At 44.3% G+C, this 15,963-nt stretch overlaps 2 protein-coding genes across 2 annotated transcripts in view; both read right to left on the minus strand.

Annotated features, from left to right (window-relative positions):
* Positions 1-7: 7 nt before the first annotated feature.
* On the minus strand, positions 8-6,868 carry lrrc31 (leucine rich repeat containing 31; the record flags this gene model as incomplete). Its single annotated transcript, XM_080020441.1, has 10 exons — positions 8-381; positions 1,107-1,262; positions 1,459-1,623; positions 2,294-2,461; positions 3,015-3,206; positions 3,303-3,467; positions 3,594-3,761; positions 3,841-3,981; positions 4,740-4,925; positions 6,751-6,868. The coding sequence occupies 10 exons, from the start codon at positions 6,866-6,868 to the stop codon at positions 8-10; spliced, it is 1,833 nt and encodes a 610-aa protein (XP_079876567.1).
* Positions 6,869-7,507: 639 nt separating this feature from the next.
* The window catches only part of eif2s3 (eukaryotic translation initiation factor 2, subunit 3 gamma), a 10,866-nt gene continuing 2,410 nt past the window's right edge, over positions 7,508-15,963 (minus strand). Inside the window, exons 3-12 of the mRNA XM_080020627.1 lie at positions 15,178-15,305; positions 14,640-14,761; positions 14,375-14,469; positions 13,391-13,549; positions 13,036-13,170; positions 12,615-12,709; positions 9,670-9,814; positions 9,121-9,290; positions 8,458-8,630; positions 7,508-8,076 (exon numbers count right to left, since the gene is read on the minus strand). Of these exons, the coding sequence (XP_079876753.1) occupies positions 8,013-8,076; positions 8,458-8,630; positions 9,121-9,290; positions 9,670-9,814; positions 12,615-12,709; positions 13,036-13,170; positions 13,391-13,549; positions 14,375-14,469; positions 14,640-14,761; positions 15,178-15,305 (1,286 nt within the window). The 3' untranslated portion in view covers positions 7,508-8,012. The remainder of the gene's footprint in view (positions 8,077-8,457; positions 8,631-9,120; positions 9,291-9,669; positions 9,815-12,614; positions 12,710-13,035; positions 13,171-13,390; positions 13,550-14,374; positions 14,470-14,639; positions 14,762-15,177; positions 15,306-15,963) is intronic.

Genomic DNA, 15,963 nt, shown 5'->3' on the forward strand with positions numbered 1-15,963 from the left:
TTTATTCCTACTCTTGGCTGTTCATTTCCTCTGGCTTCCGATTGGTTGGGTCACGCGGTACATTGGGAGGTTCCCACTCCAACAGGATGTTCCTCTTCCTGACGGAGTGGTGTAGCTGCTCCCTGGCTTGGCGGTCTACACTCCATCGCTCAATAGCCAGGCGGCGCAGCGCTGGTAAGCGTGGAAGAGCAGAGAGCAAAGACGGCAACCAGACGGTGGAGGGTGCAGAGGTGGAAGGTCGGAGGCTGATGTCGACGTCCTCCAGAGAGCTGAGGCCTCGAGCTGCGAAGAACGCGGCCCAGCCCTCCGCACCGACCCGGCTGTTGTAGGACAAGTCCAGCACCCGAAGAGAGGAGAGGCAGCCTCGCTTACACACGGCACCTGAAGACAAATCAAACAGTCACTGAGGTTCACATGCTAATTGATCATCTGGTTATCATTGGCAAGCAGGTTTAAGTGTTCTTGAATGCACATCCGCATTAGAATAACTGGCATGAGATCACCAGTTATGAGACACCCAAAAATGATGGCTGACACTGGTTACAGTTTTAATGCTGGGACATTCATACACCTTCTCCCCGTTAATTTGGAGCTTTGTGAACACGTGTTGTGTGAGAAAAAAAACCATGATGGAATTTGGTGCAGTTCTATTTTAGTCAGGGAATCACGAACGTAACGTTCGAAAGGTCACTGGGTCAATAAAACCACAATTTCCTATTGTATACGATAAATACCTAAACCAGACCAGGACACAACCTCAACTTTTAAAAGTCGTGTCCATGCATCAACTGTTGATTTCTGACCGACAAAACGGTTGCCGAATTTTTATAATTTTATAATTGTGTGAGAATTTTCCTATATGATTACAATCCATATTTGTATATTCATCTGTTTCACCACTTTAAAGTAAATTAATGTGCCAGGATAACTTATTGTCCTTGGTATACGTTTCCAAACCGAGGTATACCACACTATTTTATACATATGAAAAGTGGTTGACATTTGACTAATCTGGTTGCCCAGGGCAACTGGGAAACCATTATCTTCGGCCGCTGCCAGTTTGTTGATGCAGAAACAAAAGGAACGTGTTTGTTTGGGTCAGTTACCTAGGTGACTCAGATCATTGGTGGTGAGCTGACAGCTGCTAAGGCGGAGCTCCTGTATGACGGAGGGCTGTAGAGCGTCCAGGAGCAGCGACAGGCGACCCCCGACTGCCTTACTCCAGGAAACATCCACACTCCAGAGGGAGGGCATGGCCAGCGCTGGCACAGCAACACACAACAACCCACGATTTCCAAGTTTGGAAAAAATAGCATGCGTTTGATCTTTTTCTGAGTACATATAAAATACATGTTGTATTGTAGTATTATAACAAGTAATTGAAGTCTCTCGTAGGCATTTGCAGCAGCGTATTTAGAATAAATCCTACGAGTAATATTATTGGTAGTGAGTTGTTACCAAACGCAGCGATGGACTCTTCATTCAGGCTACAGCTGTTGAGCGGCATGTGTCTCAGCTGTGACAGCGGCAGGGCGGAGACCAGGGCGTGGACCACACACCCGACTTCCTGATTGGAGGACAGGTCCAGCTCCGTCAACTCGCTGAGAGACGGGAGAACCTGGGCTGGAGACAGAAAGGGACTGATGGGCTTCAGGCTGCCTTAAAGCCACACCTACTGGGGTACTGCACTGGACTATACAAAACTGAAGTTTAGATGATGCGAGGAATGCCTTAAATGTCCAGATGCCTAAAGAAGAAGACTACATTGGTTCACTGGAGGAATGAAAATGTCACAGAATTCACTGAGGTAATTCTTTCTAAGGATGAACCGTATGGATGTACTTTTAAAATCATCCATTATTTGACTACTTGGTATTGACAAACAGCCCCCCCATCTTATTTCATCAAAATCAGTGTCACATTTTATTGATTGAGAATTAGTGCATTGCAATTCAAATAAAACAAAATATTATTAATAAATTAGAAATCTGCACTGGTACATAAGTTGCCTTCTACAGTAGTTAGTTTATTTTGGAACAATAACTTATATTCTGTGGTATTCAATATTCAAGAGGAAAGCCAAGCGAAAAGTACGCAGCTTTTCATTCCAAACCATCAGCACACCAACTAAATTCACTCCTTGCCACACCTTGAAGTGTGGAAATCCATCACCCTTTCACTATTAAGTTGGTATTGGGCATGACATTCGTTGTTTAACCCTGCGTCAGAAACAAACTATATTGTACATGTACTACTCTTACCAAATCAACACTGAATCACACGGCAAACTCACTCAGGGACTTCAGGTCAGTGTCCGTGAGGCAGCAGAGGTGCAGGTCAAGGCTCTCCAGGTGTGAGAGGTGAGCCAGGTGGAAGGTCAGCTGCGACAGGCCTCCAGACACTCCTTTATTACAGGACAGGTCCAACTCACGCATGGAGGGGAGGTAGCGGAGCGAACCACCTGCAGGAACGCGGGGGAGAAGGGGTCAGACATTTATTAACCCACGGACAAACAGTCAGTGACAGTCCACTGTGACAAACAAGTTTCCTAATTCTGGTCAATGGATTTCTTTTAGGGGTTTTGCTTGGTCATTTGAGGTGGTGGGGATATTTTTTAATCTGAGCGTGCTGTTTTTTTGTGTTGTGAATGTAAGAATGTAATTTGCATTCTTAACAGGAAAGGTATGGAAACAGCATATACGGGAGCACATGCATATGCATTTATTGTTTATTATAAAGTGACAAGGAAATTAAGTACCAGATATGGGATTTATTTTAACAAAATAATCTCACAGATTACCACTTCAACCATCTTTCAGCAGTACAGACTAGAGTAGGGGAGAATGGGATCGCGTGAGAGCAGATTCAGACATGGATTTTTAAGTTGGACACTCACGGCGCACACTCTTGCACCACATTTCAACTGAATTTCTCGACTCAACTTCTCCGTTAAGTGTTTAATGACTGGCATCAAATTGTTTGTCTTGCGTTAAATGATGTTTTAGATCGAATACCAAGAGCATCAAGGCTGCGGGACGTCAGTCCACAGGCCTGCAGTCCGAGTCTGGAGAGCGAGGTGGCGTGCGAGAGGGAGGTCGCCAGTTCCCCAAACCCACCCGAGCCCAACCCCTCTGACTCCTCCGCCAGCAGGGGGTTCAAGGACACATCCAGCACACAGAGCCTGGGGAGGATGCTCACTATGGCTCCTGTGGGGGGGAAAGAAGAGCGACTTGCATCATACAGACACCAAACAGGGAGAGTGGTTCAAAAAAAAAAAAAAAGTGTATCCCTGAATCTCTTACCTAGTTCTGCAGCATCAGCAGCGGCTAGCTGGCAGGCCATCAGGTGAAGCTCCCTCAGCCCCGGTGGAAGTTTACCCAGCAGGCTGTGCAAGGCTCCACCACCGATGCCAACATTCCAGGACAGGTCCAAGATCTCCAAAAGAGGGACAAACAGCATGGTCTCACCTAAAGGAAACAAAAAAACAAACAAAAAAAACCCCACAGTTGGTGTTCATACATACCAAACACAAACAAACAGAAATTCCTATGAATTTGTATTTGTTTCAAGTGCAGGTGCTGTCTCAGCCCCACCCAGAGTTGTGATGTCGTCGGCGTTCAGCCTGCAGCTGCAGAGCCTCAGGGTTCTGATCCCGCCCACGTGCTGCAGGTGAGACGTCAACACCTGGAGGGAGCCACCAATCAGCTCGTTCCAGGACAAGTCCACCTCCTCCAGCTGAGGCAGGCATTGGAGCAACGTAGCTGATGAGAGGCGGGAGAGGAATGTAAGAGTCAGAAGAGAAATTAGACCAAGTAGATGCACAAAGTAGTGTGTGTTCACCTAGCTCCAGCAGGTCTGTGGCAGTAAGATCACAGTGAGCCAGGTTCAGGGTGTGGCTGTTGGCCTTCTTGCCCAGTCTCTGCAGGAGCGCACACAGGCGGCCCCAGCCCAGGTCTGTCTCGCTCTCTGCAGGCTCAACACCTAAGAACATCAGAAATACTGCATCACACTTGGCAATAGATAATAGAAATTATTATTATTATAGAAGTTTTTCTCCTTTATGTCTGTCTGATGATTTAAAATTTTGTATCATTTAGGTTTTCCACCTCTCAAATACTGTTTTGTTTCAAAAACCTGGGTGGGGCAGCTTATATTTAAATTCAGTCGGCAGCCAGGCAAGAACAAATTGTGAATGGAATTCATCGACAGCTACTTCCTATCCACGTTCTAATTGTGAGTGTGCGCCAGGTCATGGTCTCTTTATTCTTTAAGATGTTTTTCTATCCTTTAAAATGTCTTTGAAGCCACAAAAATCGTAATGACACCTCTAAAGGTGTCGCCGTTGTGTGGTGATATGATGTGCCTCTTTGTGAGTTTGTCGGGTGTTTACGTGGTTTCTTGTCGGCTGTGCCAAGTTATCAGGTGACCGTTACACAATGTTTTGTCTCATGTTTTAACGTACTTTAGAGTAGACTTGATGTCCTTGTTATCCATGTATTTTCCCAGTACACTAACAAATTCCAATGCAGTATTAAATCTTGAAAGAACCATCGAATGCGCCGCTTCCCAAAGCTTTTTTGGGTAAAAAGCCTGCTGCATAGATTCACACGTTGGCGCTGCACAAAGGACGACAAGTCCAGTGCGTTGCCCATGGGCTTCCCAACAGCAGTTAAGTGAAGGGAAAAGTATTTCAATTCCAGATTTGTTTCCCTTAGTCTGGGATTCAACACCCCGCTCACCTGAACGATCGACTTGGTCTTTCTCCTCCTCGGTCTCTCTGTCTTCTGCGATCCCGTCTTTGTCCAAGGTGCGAGACAGGGAGCGGCCTGGCGACTTCCTGTCTGCCGCCGTGCGTTTCCTGCGGATCTGGTTCATGATGAGGTCGAGGGGGTTCCGCCTCTGGCTCTGCTCCCGGGGCCTCTGACCTGACCAAGAAGCCAAAAAGTTCAATTAAAATGTAAAAATTGTATTACGTCACACTGCTGTTACAGGATAAAAACATGGTTTTTTTTAGAATAAGAATATAAAATCAAAGTATATCAAATACTAGCCCTGACACAGGACTTTTTTTTCCCAGTAGACAGGCCGACCTAATCCGATGGCATCATCGGAGTCATGCCTCATGACATGAGTTAAAGTGATGACATCATGAAGCGCTGAAACTGCATAGTGCTCCTCATTTCACATTTCACTGCATACATTACATTTCACTGCATATATGTATGGAAGTATGTATATGTATGTGACAAATAAAAATCTTGAATTGAATTGCAGGGGCACGAATACAATCCTAACGTCAGCAGTCACACGATTATTCTTAATTACGCTATTATGGATGATAGGAATTCATTAATTGTGTCATTCATGATAATACATTGCCTTATACAGGAGAGATACTGTTATACATTTTGTATTAACAAGATGCGTCTTGGAGATGGTGTCTGTGAGATGGTGTCTGTGAGACCGACCAGTCGTTCCCTTTACGGTGTTCTGCAATGGAGGAGGCTGCAGTTTCAGTTCTTCACGACAGGGCCAAGTCAGGTTAGGGGTAGGGGCAGGGGGAGGTTAGGGAGGGGAGTAGGGGCAGGGTTAGGGTTGGAGAGGAGAGTATGGGCAGGGGGATGTTAGGTTGGGGATGTTAGGGTGGGGAGTATGGGCAGGGGGAAGTTAGGGTGGGGATGTTAGGGTGGGGAGTAGGGGCAGGGGGATGTTAGGGTGGGGAGTATGGGCAAGGGGATGTTAGGGTGGGGAGTAAGGGCAGGGGGATGTTAGGGTGGGGATGTTAGGGTGGGGAGTAGGGGCAGGGGGATGTTAGGGTGGGGAGTATGGGCAAGGGGATGTTAGGGTGGGGATGTTAGGGTGGGGAGTAGGGGCAGGGGGATGTTAGGGTGGGGATGTTAGGGTGGGGAGTAGGGGCAGGGGGAGGTTAGGGTGGGGAGTAGGGGCAGGGGGAGGTTAGGGTGGGGAGTAGGGGCAGGGGGATGTTAGGGTGGGGATGTTAGGGTGGGGAGTAGGGGCAGGGGGATGTTAGGGTGGTGAGTATGGGCAGGGGGATGTTAGGGTGGGGATGTTAGGGTGGGGAGTAGGGGCAGGGGGAGGTTAGGGTGGGGAGTAGGGGCAGGGGGATGTTAGGGTGGGGATGTTAGGGTGGGGAGTAGGGGCAGGTGCTCCTCAGGAACATGTCACTAGTCTGTCATGTAAATATCTCCAAGTGTTAAGTGTTTAAACACTTTTTTTAATATTCTTTAAGAACATACAATATGCGCACACACACGTATCGTGAACGCAGACCTACAGTTCTTGCGGGTTTCCCTCGTCTAAGGTCATAATTATGTAATATTAACACATTTTGTTACGTGGAGATTATTGAAGAGCTTCATGTTTTACATTATTAACGGTTTCCATTCTCGTGGCAGGTGGTCACGAGGTCTCTCCCGAAATGTTCGGGGTCCGTTCGTCCAGACGAGAGTCTATTTTGGATTTCCGATTTCCATTTATTGTTATTTGACATTATTTGAAACGGTTCAAATGTTTATTTTGGTTCAGTATAGTCGCGTGTCCCTCCTTGAATAGCATGTGGGTCCAATATGACCGTAATAACGAAAGGCGTTCCTTCCCAGCCAGCGTTCCAAACATGAAATCATCAGCGTGGCGCGGTCCTACCTTCAGAGTCCATTACAAGGGTTCACAAGCAGCAGGATTAAGCACCGGCGTGTTCGGACGCAGTGCTATCAGTTTAAGTGAACGTACTGCACTTCAAACTGGAGCCCGGGGACGCTCCTCTGTCGAGACCAACTTCCACCTGAGTTCCACCGTGGTGACGTAGGGGGGGCGCGTGCCGCTCAGGTGGCTCGACCCGGAAGCGCATCCCGGAAGTGCGCACACCCCTTCGGTAAACGTTGCCTCAGGGCGGCGCGCGCCGTTCACTCATAGCGTAGATAATCCTCACAAACAAAATGGGATTTACTTCCGAACGTTCAGTAGATGAGATCTCGATTCCCGCCCGGGGCGCTGTTGGCACCGTGCTCCGGGCGGGTTATCTCCCAAATAGGAGCCTTTCTGTGTGGAGTTTGCATGTTCTCCCCGTGCTCACATGGGGTTTCCTCCACCTCACGTCAGTAAGGACCCCCCTCAAAAACATGCACCCGTCAACGTCTGACCAGCGATGGACACTCATCACCTTGTCCCCGGGCGCGTCCACGTATGCTGCCCACTGCTCCTGGCTGTGCCCCCGGAGGAAGGACAAGCCAGGATGGGTCAAATGCAGAGGAACCATTTCACCGGCCACCATCAAACCATGTGCATGTGTGTGTGTGTGCAAGCATGTGTTGTAGTGTGGTGTGTTGCGTGACGAATAAAGACTGTTTCTTCTTTTTTTAAAGTGGGTTCAATGAGAATATAGCCTACAACTTACAAGCAGTAAAACAAAATACTGCCAACTAACAAATATAGAATGGATTTTGAACATTTTCAAACAAAAACTAATTCGGCAAACATTTTTCTCAGAATGTATTTTATTATTAGAGCCAACTGAACGCCAAAAGATGGCACACCCCGATTTGCACTGCCCCCTCCCTTCCCGCAGTGTTGCATGTGAAAACTAGACCAGTGTCCTTTTCTAAAGGCCGCAACATCCCAACGCCCACAAAGTAAGGGACGCCTAAAATAGGCAGTCTTCCCATGACAAGTTTCTGGGAGTCTGTATTCGGTGATTTGTTTTAATATCAATTTATCCTTGATTAATGCCCCCGCCGCCCATTCCCACCCCTTTAAGGTTTGTACTATTAGGTTAAAGAAGCCTTCCCTGCCCGCCTCCACCCCCTGCTCTGCACTAAAGCACAGGGCAGCGTAGAGGCAGCATGGTCTCCACACAGATGAGGCAACTTGATACTAAGATGCTGGTTTCCTCCCTTCCCTCTCCGTCCTTGTATTTCAAAAGAGTGTTGATGGTCGTGTTGTCCAGTCGCTGGGGGCACCGCCTCCGTAATGCAAAACGTCCCCCTTGGCCGCTCTCAGTCGTCGTCCACAGTGGGTGTAATGGTCACGCCTCTCCTGATCTGGCCCCAGCCAATCAGACTGGAGAGGGGAGGAAGAGAACCAATGAGACACTAGTCATAGTAAGGGACCGCGTTCATTTTTATACGCACAGAACATGTGTCAACCTGCGGTTTCATAATGTATGAATGATCAAAAACTCTAAACACGTTGAACTTATTTTGAAAAAGAGAAAAGGATTTTTTTTTTTAAGTCACGTCATTAAGTAAACAAAAAAACTTTAATGTTTAAATGGATTTTTCAAATTTCTTTCCAAACTGTCCAACCAAATTATTGAAGAAAAGGTAAGGCATTTACCTAAAATGAAAAATTTAATCAATATTATAAAAAAAATATATATATAAAGATTATCACCCAATACAATAAATTGAGTTTCCGAGTCGGTGCGGTTGGGGGACTCACCGCCAATGTTTCTCCACACGACGGCTCAGAGCAATCTTCTCCCCGACCTCCGTGCACACCGGGTTGGTCAGGACGATCTTGGCCAAATCAGCCTTGACGGCACTCACACGGCCACCAGTCGATAGCGACCCAATGTTCACCATCAGAACCTCATTTTTGGACAGCTTCTGGACCTGAGGGAGTCAGAGACACACACACACAGTATGTTCAGCGTTTCCTGTAATGGCCTGTAGGCGCGGCAAATTTTGCCGTTTTTTTTTGCATATTCTGAGGCGATCAGGTTCAAAGTTCAAGAAAATAATAATGCACCACCCAAAAGGCAGATTCCTTTCTCCACAGATAGTTCTCGACATTTTTTTAAGTTACTTTCGCAACTAAGGATGCGCTGATACCATTTAATAGAACAAGTACTCACTCTTTCATAATTGCTAGTATGGCAGATTGAAGCAAATTAAAGCACATTTTCAGATACATAATAGCGAGTACCGATTTTGAACAGTTTCAGCAACTGATATACCATGAAACCATCAAGAGTACCAAAATGAAACCATGATTCCCTATTAGTGAGTAAGTAAGAAAAAAGTATAAAAAATAATAATAAAACACTCCATCCCAGCCCAGCAGCACTCACTGCTCCACCTGAGCAGATGACTGAGGACCCACCTTAGCAGCCTTCTTGTCTCCCTCTGTGCGGACCCCGAGCAGCCTCCTGAGGAGGAAGTAGGAGATCTCCAGCTCAGTGAAGATCTCTGGCAGGGCGCCCACGGCACCCAGCACCTGGCCCACCATACGATCCGCTCGGCAAAGTGTGGGATCAATCTTGGTGCCCACTCCTGAAAAGAAAAAGACATTTCTTTTTGTTAAGAGCTCTTCAGTATATTTCCAGTGCATATGCTCGATCAGTTGCATATGCTAGTTTTTGCATCTTTACATATCTGCTTGTGAAATTTGATATCAGGCCTCTCAGATTTTTACGTATACACATTGCCACACTGGTGAAATGCTGTACTATTCATCTCAGCTGTCATTCATGTATGACACTTTGAGCTATTTCCACCAGGGGGGAAAAAAAGAAAGAATTAAAAAAGAATTGGAGACCAGAAAAAACATCAGACACCTGTTGTTTGTCATTTAAAAAGGTCTCTACATTTGGAGAGGCCATGGAAAAAGCTGCAGTGACACCAACTCCAGCCTGTGCAGGCCTAAACGTACCGATAAGCCCTCCTGGAGCGGCATACTGCAGGTCGTTGTGTTCGGCAAACAGAGAGACGATCTTGGAGAAGATGGGCTTGCACATGAGCTTTCCTTCCTGGTCTTTGGACACGATGCCTGGACGCACTTCTAACTCCTGACCCACCTGAGGATGGCGAGAAAGGGGAGACTTGTCAAGAGGTCACATGAAGGTCAGTACATACATTTTGGCCATGTCAGGATTTTATATATTTATTTATAGATATAAAGATAAAGTTGTCCTATTTCGGGGTGTTACTTACAGTGATCCACTGAAATGAAAAGGCGGCAGAAACAGGGACCCTTTTTTGTGAATGTGCATATGATCACTTTGATTCTACTTTACACCGCGTTCCAAATTATTATGCAAATTATATTTTTCTCTAATTTTCATAAATAGTCGATGCAAATGACAGTCAGCATTATTTTCAAGTCATCAACCGTTAGGGTATAACTCGAATGTTATTGAACAAACCTCCCAATGATAAGTGTTTTTTTCAAAAATAAACTCAAAATGCACTGTTCCAAATTATTATGCACAACAGAGTTTCAAAACATTTTATAGGTTGTAAAGAACTGAAATGGTCATTTGTTGAATTTGCAGCATTAGGAGGTCATATTTACTGAAATCAAAAGCTATTTTAATCAAAAACATCTTAACAGACCAAGTTACATGTCAACATAGGACCCTTCTTTGATATCACCTTCACAATTCTTGCATCCATTGAACTTGTGAGTTTTTGGAGAGTTTCTGCTTAATTTCTTTGCAGGATGTCAGAATAGCCTCCCACAGCTGCTGTTTTGATGCAAAAAACTGCCTCCCATCCTCATAGAACTTTTGCTTGAGGATGCTCCAAAGGTTTTCAACAGGGTTGAGGTCAGGGGAGGATGGGGGCCACACCATGAGTTTCTCTCCTTTTATGCCCACAGCAGCCAATGACACAGAGCTATTCTTTGCAGCATGAGATGGAGCATTGTCAGGCATGAAGATGATTTTGCTACGGAAGCCACGGTTCTTCTTTTTGTACCATGGAAGAAAGTGGTCAGTCAGGAACTCTATATACTTTGACAAGGTCATTTTCACACCTTCAGGGACCCTAAAGGGGCCTTCCAGCTCTCTCCCCATGATTCCAGCCCAAAACATGACTCTGCCACCTCCTTGCTGACTTTGCAGCCTTGTTGGGACATGGTGGCCGTCCACCAACCATCCACTACTCCATCCATCTGCACCATCCAGGGTTGCACGGCACTCATCAGTTAACAAGACTGTTTGAAAATGAGTCCTCATGTATTTCTGGGCCCACTACAACCGTTTCTGCTTGTGAGCATTGGTTAGTGGTGGCCCAATAGTAGGTTTATGCACAACTGCAAGCCTCTGGAGGATCCTACACCTTGAGGTTGGCGGGACTCCAGAGGCACCAGCAGCTTCAAATACCTGTTTGCTGCTTTGTAACGGCATTTTAGCAGCTGCTCTCTTAATCCGCTGAATTTGTCTGCTAGAAACCTTCCTCATTCTGCCTTTACCTGCACCAACCCGTCTGTGCTCTGAATCAGCCACAAATCTCTTCACAGTACAATGATCACGCTTAAGTTTTCATGAAATTTCGAATGTTTTCATACCTTGTCCAAGGCATTGCACTATTTGACGCTTTTCGGCAGCAGAGAGATCTTTTTTCTTTCCCATATTGCTTGGTGGCTGTGGCCTGCTTAATAATGTGGAACGACCTTCTTTAGTAGTTTTCCTTTAATTGGGCTCACCTGGCAAACTACTTATCACAGGTGTCTGAGATTGATTTCAGTGATCCAAAGAGCCCTGAGACACAATACCATCCATGAGATTAATTGAAAAACATTTTTTTTATGTTTGACACTTAAATCCAATTTGCATAATAATTTTGAACACGGTGTAGAACATTTGGACCAACATGGCGGCATTCATATATATTTTTTTTCTCATCCAAATTTGCTCTTTGCTATGCTTGAAATCAAATTGTTTTGAAAGAGGCCAGAAGGCATTTATTTGCTTAAAAATAAAACAATTGCAAATGCCTGTCACCTGACACTCGACAAATTGTGCGGACTGCTTATCTGTCGCTCTCACTACAGCGGAGCATCTGCTCTGGTTCTTTTGTGTAGTGCGTGAGTTCTGCTGGTGATGAAAGGTTCAACTCTTTTTTGAGACGGTTCTTGACGTGTCACTTGGTAAAAAGAGTCGGTCGGTTTGATTCAGTTGGTTTAATGCGTGGTGAGCGAAGGAAGACTTCCGGTGAAAAGTGAACCAGAGTCTGTCACTCCAATTTATGAACGGCATTCTCACAGGAATTATTTAATTCCGACAAAATAGTTTATTTTGTGGATGCAGACTGAATCATTTAAAACATTTGTCTGCGGTGAAAGAATCGTTTGCCAGATTTTTGCAGCTGCAGAACAAATTCTAAAGTGAATCAAATTGAATGTCAGTGATTTTTGTTGTCATCTCATTGGTCTACCCTGATGTAACATGATATACATTTGTAAAAATAAATTCTACTTTCAGTCAACATGCAGCATGAATGTATTATTATAGTATTGAGTATTATTATTTCATTTTACTCCTAGTGTTCCCCTGAGAACGAGAGCAAAAAAGTTGTATGAACCCCTCTTGATGACAAAAAGTTTCTAAGTGGTATATTATATATATAAGTCTTCTCACCGTGAGTTCCACACACACACACACACACACACACACACACACACACACACACACACACACACACACACACACACACACACACACACACACACACACACACACACACACACACACACACACACACAGTTTAGGAACAATCAGCATTCATCATGTAGTACATCAAAATCTCTGCCTACCCTCCAGGCATTTTGTCATGAGAAGAATTTGGGAACAATGACGAGGACACTAGTCTTACCTTGAGCACACCCTTCAGGATGCTGCCTCCTGCAACTCCACCTTTCAGGTCATCCACTTCACAGCCAGGCTTGTTGACATCAAAAGATCTGATGACTGAAGCACAAGAGAGAGTCAGTGTGTCTACGAGGTAAATGTACACATAATGTGGAAACAAGCTGCAGAAAAACAACACATTCATGTCTTTTAAATAAAACAAAAATATGATTTGTACTAATATGCCAAAAAAATTTTAAAGATAAAGTAAAAGAATTCACACATTATCACAAATGTACGAATGTTTATACACATTTTTAAAATAAATATGTCTGTAAGGGTCTCTGTTACAGAGGATTAAAGACCAGCTAAAAGATAAGCTGCCGAGAAATTGCAATGGATAATTAAATGCAAATTCTGTGTAAGCATCAAGTCTGTGTTCTTACCGATGAGTCTGGGCTCGGAGGTGAAGTCTCTGATGGGGACAGGGATCTTTTTGACAATGTACTCACACACCACCTCGATGTTGTACTTGAGCTGGGCTGAGATAGGAATGATGGGGGCTCCCTCGGCCACCGTGCCTGAAAGAAAATGACAGGTTATGGCACCAATTCACACACACACACACACACACACACACACACACACACACACACACACACACACACACACACACACACACACACACACACACACACACACACACACACACACACACACACACACACACGGAATAACCTGCACATAGCCAGCTGGTCAGGACACAGCAGCATTGTAAAAGGTTGTGTGCTCTGCACTCACCCTGTACGAAGGTCAGGATTTGCTCGTACTGCTCTTTGGCCTGGCTCTCCTTCACCAGGTCGATTTTGTTCTGCAGGATCAGGATGTGCTTCAGCTTCATGATCTCTATGGCAGCCAGATGCTCCGATGTCTGCGGCTGGGGACACGACTCGTTCCCGGCTGGAACGAACAGGGACACGACCACAACACATGCCTACTGGTTAGGTCACACAGCATTGGTGTGGTATTCACTCACCGTGATGTCAATTTTTTTCTTTTCAAAGACATATCCTTACAGCAATTGTTTTATTTATTTATTTATTTATTTTTTAAACGGGGGACATTTGTTTAGAGGACAATTAAACAGGATAATTGAAAATATAGGGATGTACCGGTTCGATACAAATAACATTTTACAGGTACAATAATAGTGAGATCACTGATTTTGAAGACTGTGTGCATTTATTATTTACAGTAATGGATTCATGGATGTGGAATTGTCAAAAAGTTTCCAAAATAAAACATGAAGCAGAAACGTATGCAACTGTGTCATGTGAAGTTGGTCATCGGTATTTGTGCACCCCTAGAAAATACATGAATAAAAATAAAGATGCCAGAAAGTAGTCAGCAGAGTATAAATTTCTATCAAGGCAACACAGCTCCAAAGTGTATATTTCATAACAGTGTCAGGATGATAAAATACAGGGTAACAAATTTCCTTGTGGACCCAGTTGTAAGTGGGAAAAAAATATTTATAAAGCTTTAGAGAGCCACCGCAATTTTAAAAGAATGGGAACATAAAATTCACAGAAAAAACCTTCATTACTTTCTGTCAAACCAACAAAGCAGGTCAAAAATTCTAGCTCAGAGCAGAGGAAATAAACAAACATACTAATAACAAGATTACACGGATTGTAAATAACCTTCAAGACCATTCATCGGGCAGAGAGGTAGGCTTGAGTCATTTTTCATGGCTGTTCATGATTAATTATCTTAAAAACTCACCAATCAATAGTAGGGCTGCGTCCATGACAGCGGCTCCGTTCAACATGGTGGCCATCAAGATGTCGTGACCGGGACAGTCCACAAATGACACATGTCTGAAGGAAAGAAAGAGACAAAGGTGATTTGAGGCTTGGGAGTCAGTCTTTCAAGTGAAGAAAATTGATGAAAAGGGAAATACTTGAGCTCAAAATCACTAAATATATGAAAAAAGGGAAGACAAGCAAATATTTGCCTGGATCTATTCTTGTCAGTCCACCTTTCTTACCTGACCAGCTTGAAGTTGCCCTTAGTGCCTGAGATGTCTGTCGCAAACTCATCTGGAGTGCTGCTGCCGCAAGACCTGTAGCACTCTGGCCGGGGACAGCTGGGGTCGTCCAGCTTATACACCTGGTTTAACAAAGCATGGGAGCAGTATACTTCATTGCCCGCAAAACAGCATTTTTAATGACACACATATGATTGATGAAATGTAATCATGGAAATGGTGTCAATCAAGTAAACATTGATTCCCTCACTGTTGTATTTGATGGTGTCAAAAAGCGCACAAGTCAAAGGCAACTTTTTAAAAAGAACATAAAGAGCAGTCAAAAGTGCATGTGTTGCTTATTTGATGTCATGCTCATGAGCAACATACTTTGTTTCTCTTTAGTGATCAAGTTGTGCCCTGTGCATTCTGATGCACGATACCTGACTGGCATTTACGACCACTAATGCAAAGGTGGGTCTGGGCCAGCCTGCCGTCACTGGACACATTCGTAATGAGCTAAACCAACAGGCCAGTTCAGGGGCAGTGGGTGGCTTACCTTTGCGTTGGCATATCCTAACTTGATGGTAATGTTCCTCTCCAACTCGTTCTTAAACCGGACAGTGTGAACCCCTGAAATGGCCTTTACCACTGTGGACTTGCCGTGGGCCACATGACCAATCGTGCCTTGAGGAGAGTGGGGCAGAAACAATTACAAAATATGGCTCATATTTGTCGACTCACTTCTGAATGGCAAATGGTCCAAGCAACATGAGAAGCAAATTGCTTTGTAAATCCAAAAGGGTGAGACAGAGTGCAAATATATAAAAGTACTAGCTTATTCCCCCCGAATGTGGGGTAAAGCAGGCAAAGAATAGACAGAAGCCAAAACTAACCAGTGTTTGGGGGGTAGGGTTAGTATGGCTAGGATTCAATTAAATAGCTCTCATTTATGAAAAGTGGGCAGAACTAATGTATGCGTAAAACATTAGTAGAGGCATTATTACACATGATTGGAGATCAAGTCCAAACTATTAATGGTTGAAAGTTTCATATCATATCAGAACAAATTGTAAATCTGCTCAATTACTCTTTATACAATAAAAACACATAAAAATAACAGCCTTGAACAAAAACAAGGAATTTATTTTTTTCATAAATGTCAGGAATTTATATATATATATATATATATATATAAATAAAACTTGTTCGGGAATACAATTATAAATTGCTCTTTTTTATATAGATTTGGTTATATTAGTATATGTTGCCTACTCCCTCCTTTAGTTACCACTCATAATAATAATGTTCTTAATTTCCCCTTGGCTTGGGCCGATATTCGATA

This window comes from Zeus faber (genome assembly GCF_960531495.2).
Source record: "Zeus faber genome assembly, chromosome: 19".
In the NCBI taxonomy this organism is placed as follows: Eukaryota; Metazoa; Chordata; class Actinopteri; order Zeiformes; family Zeidae; genus Zeus; species Zeus faber.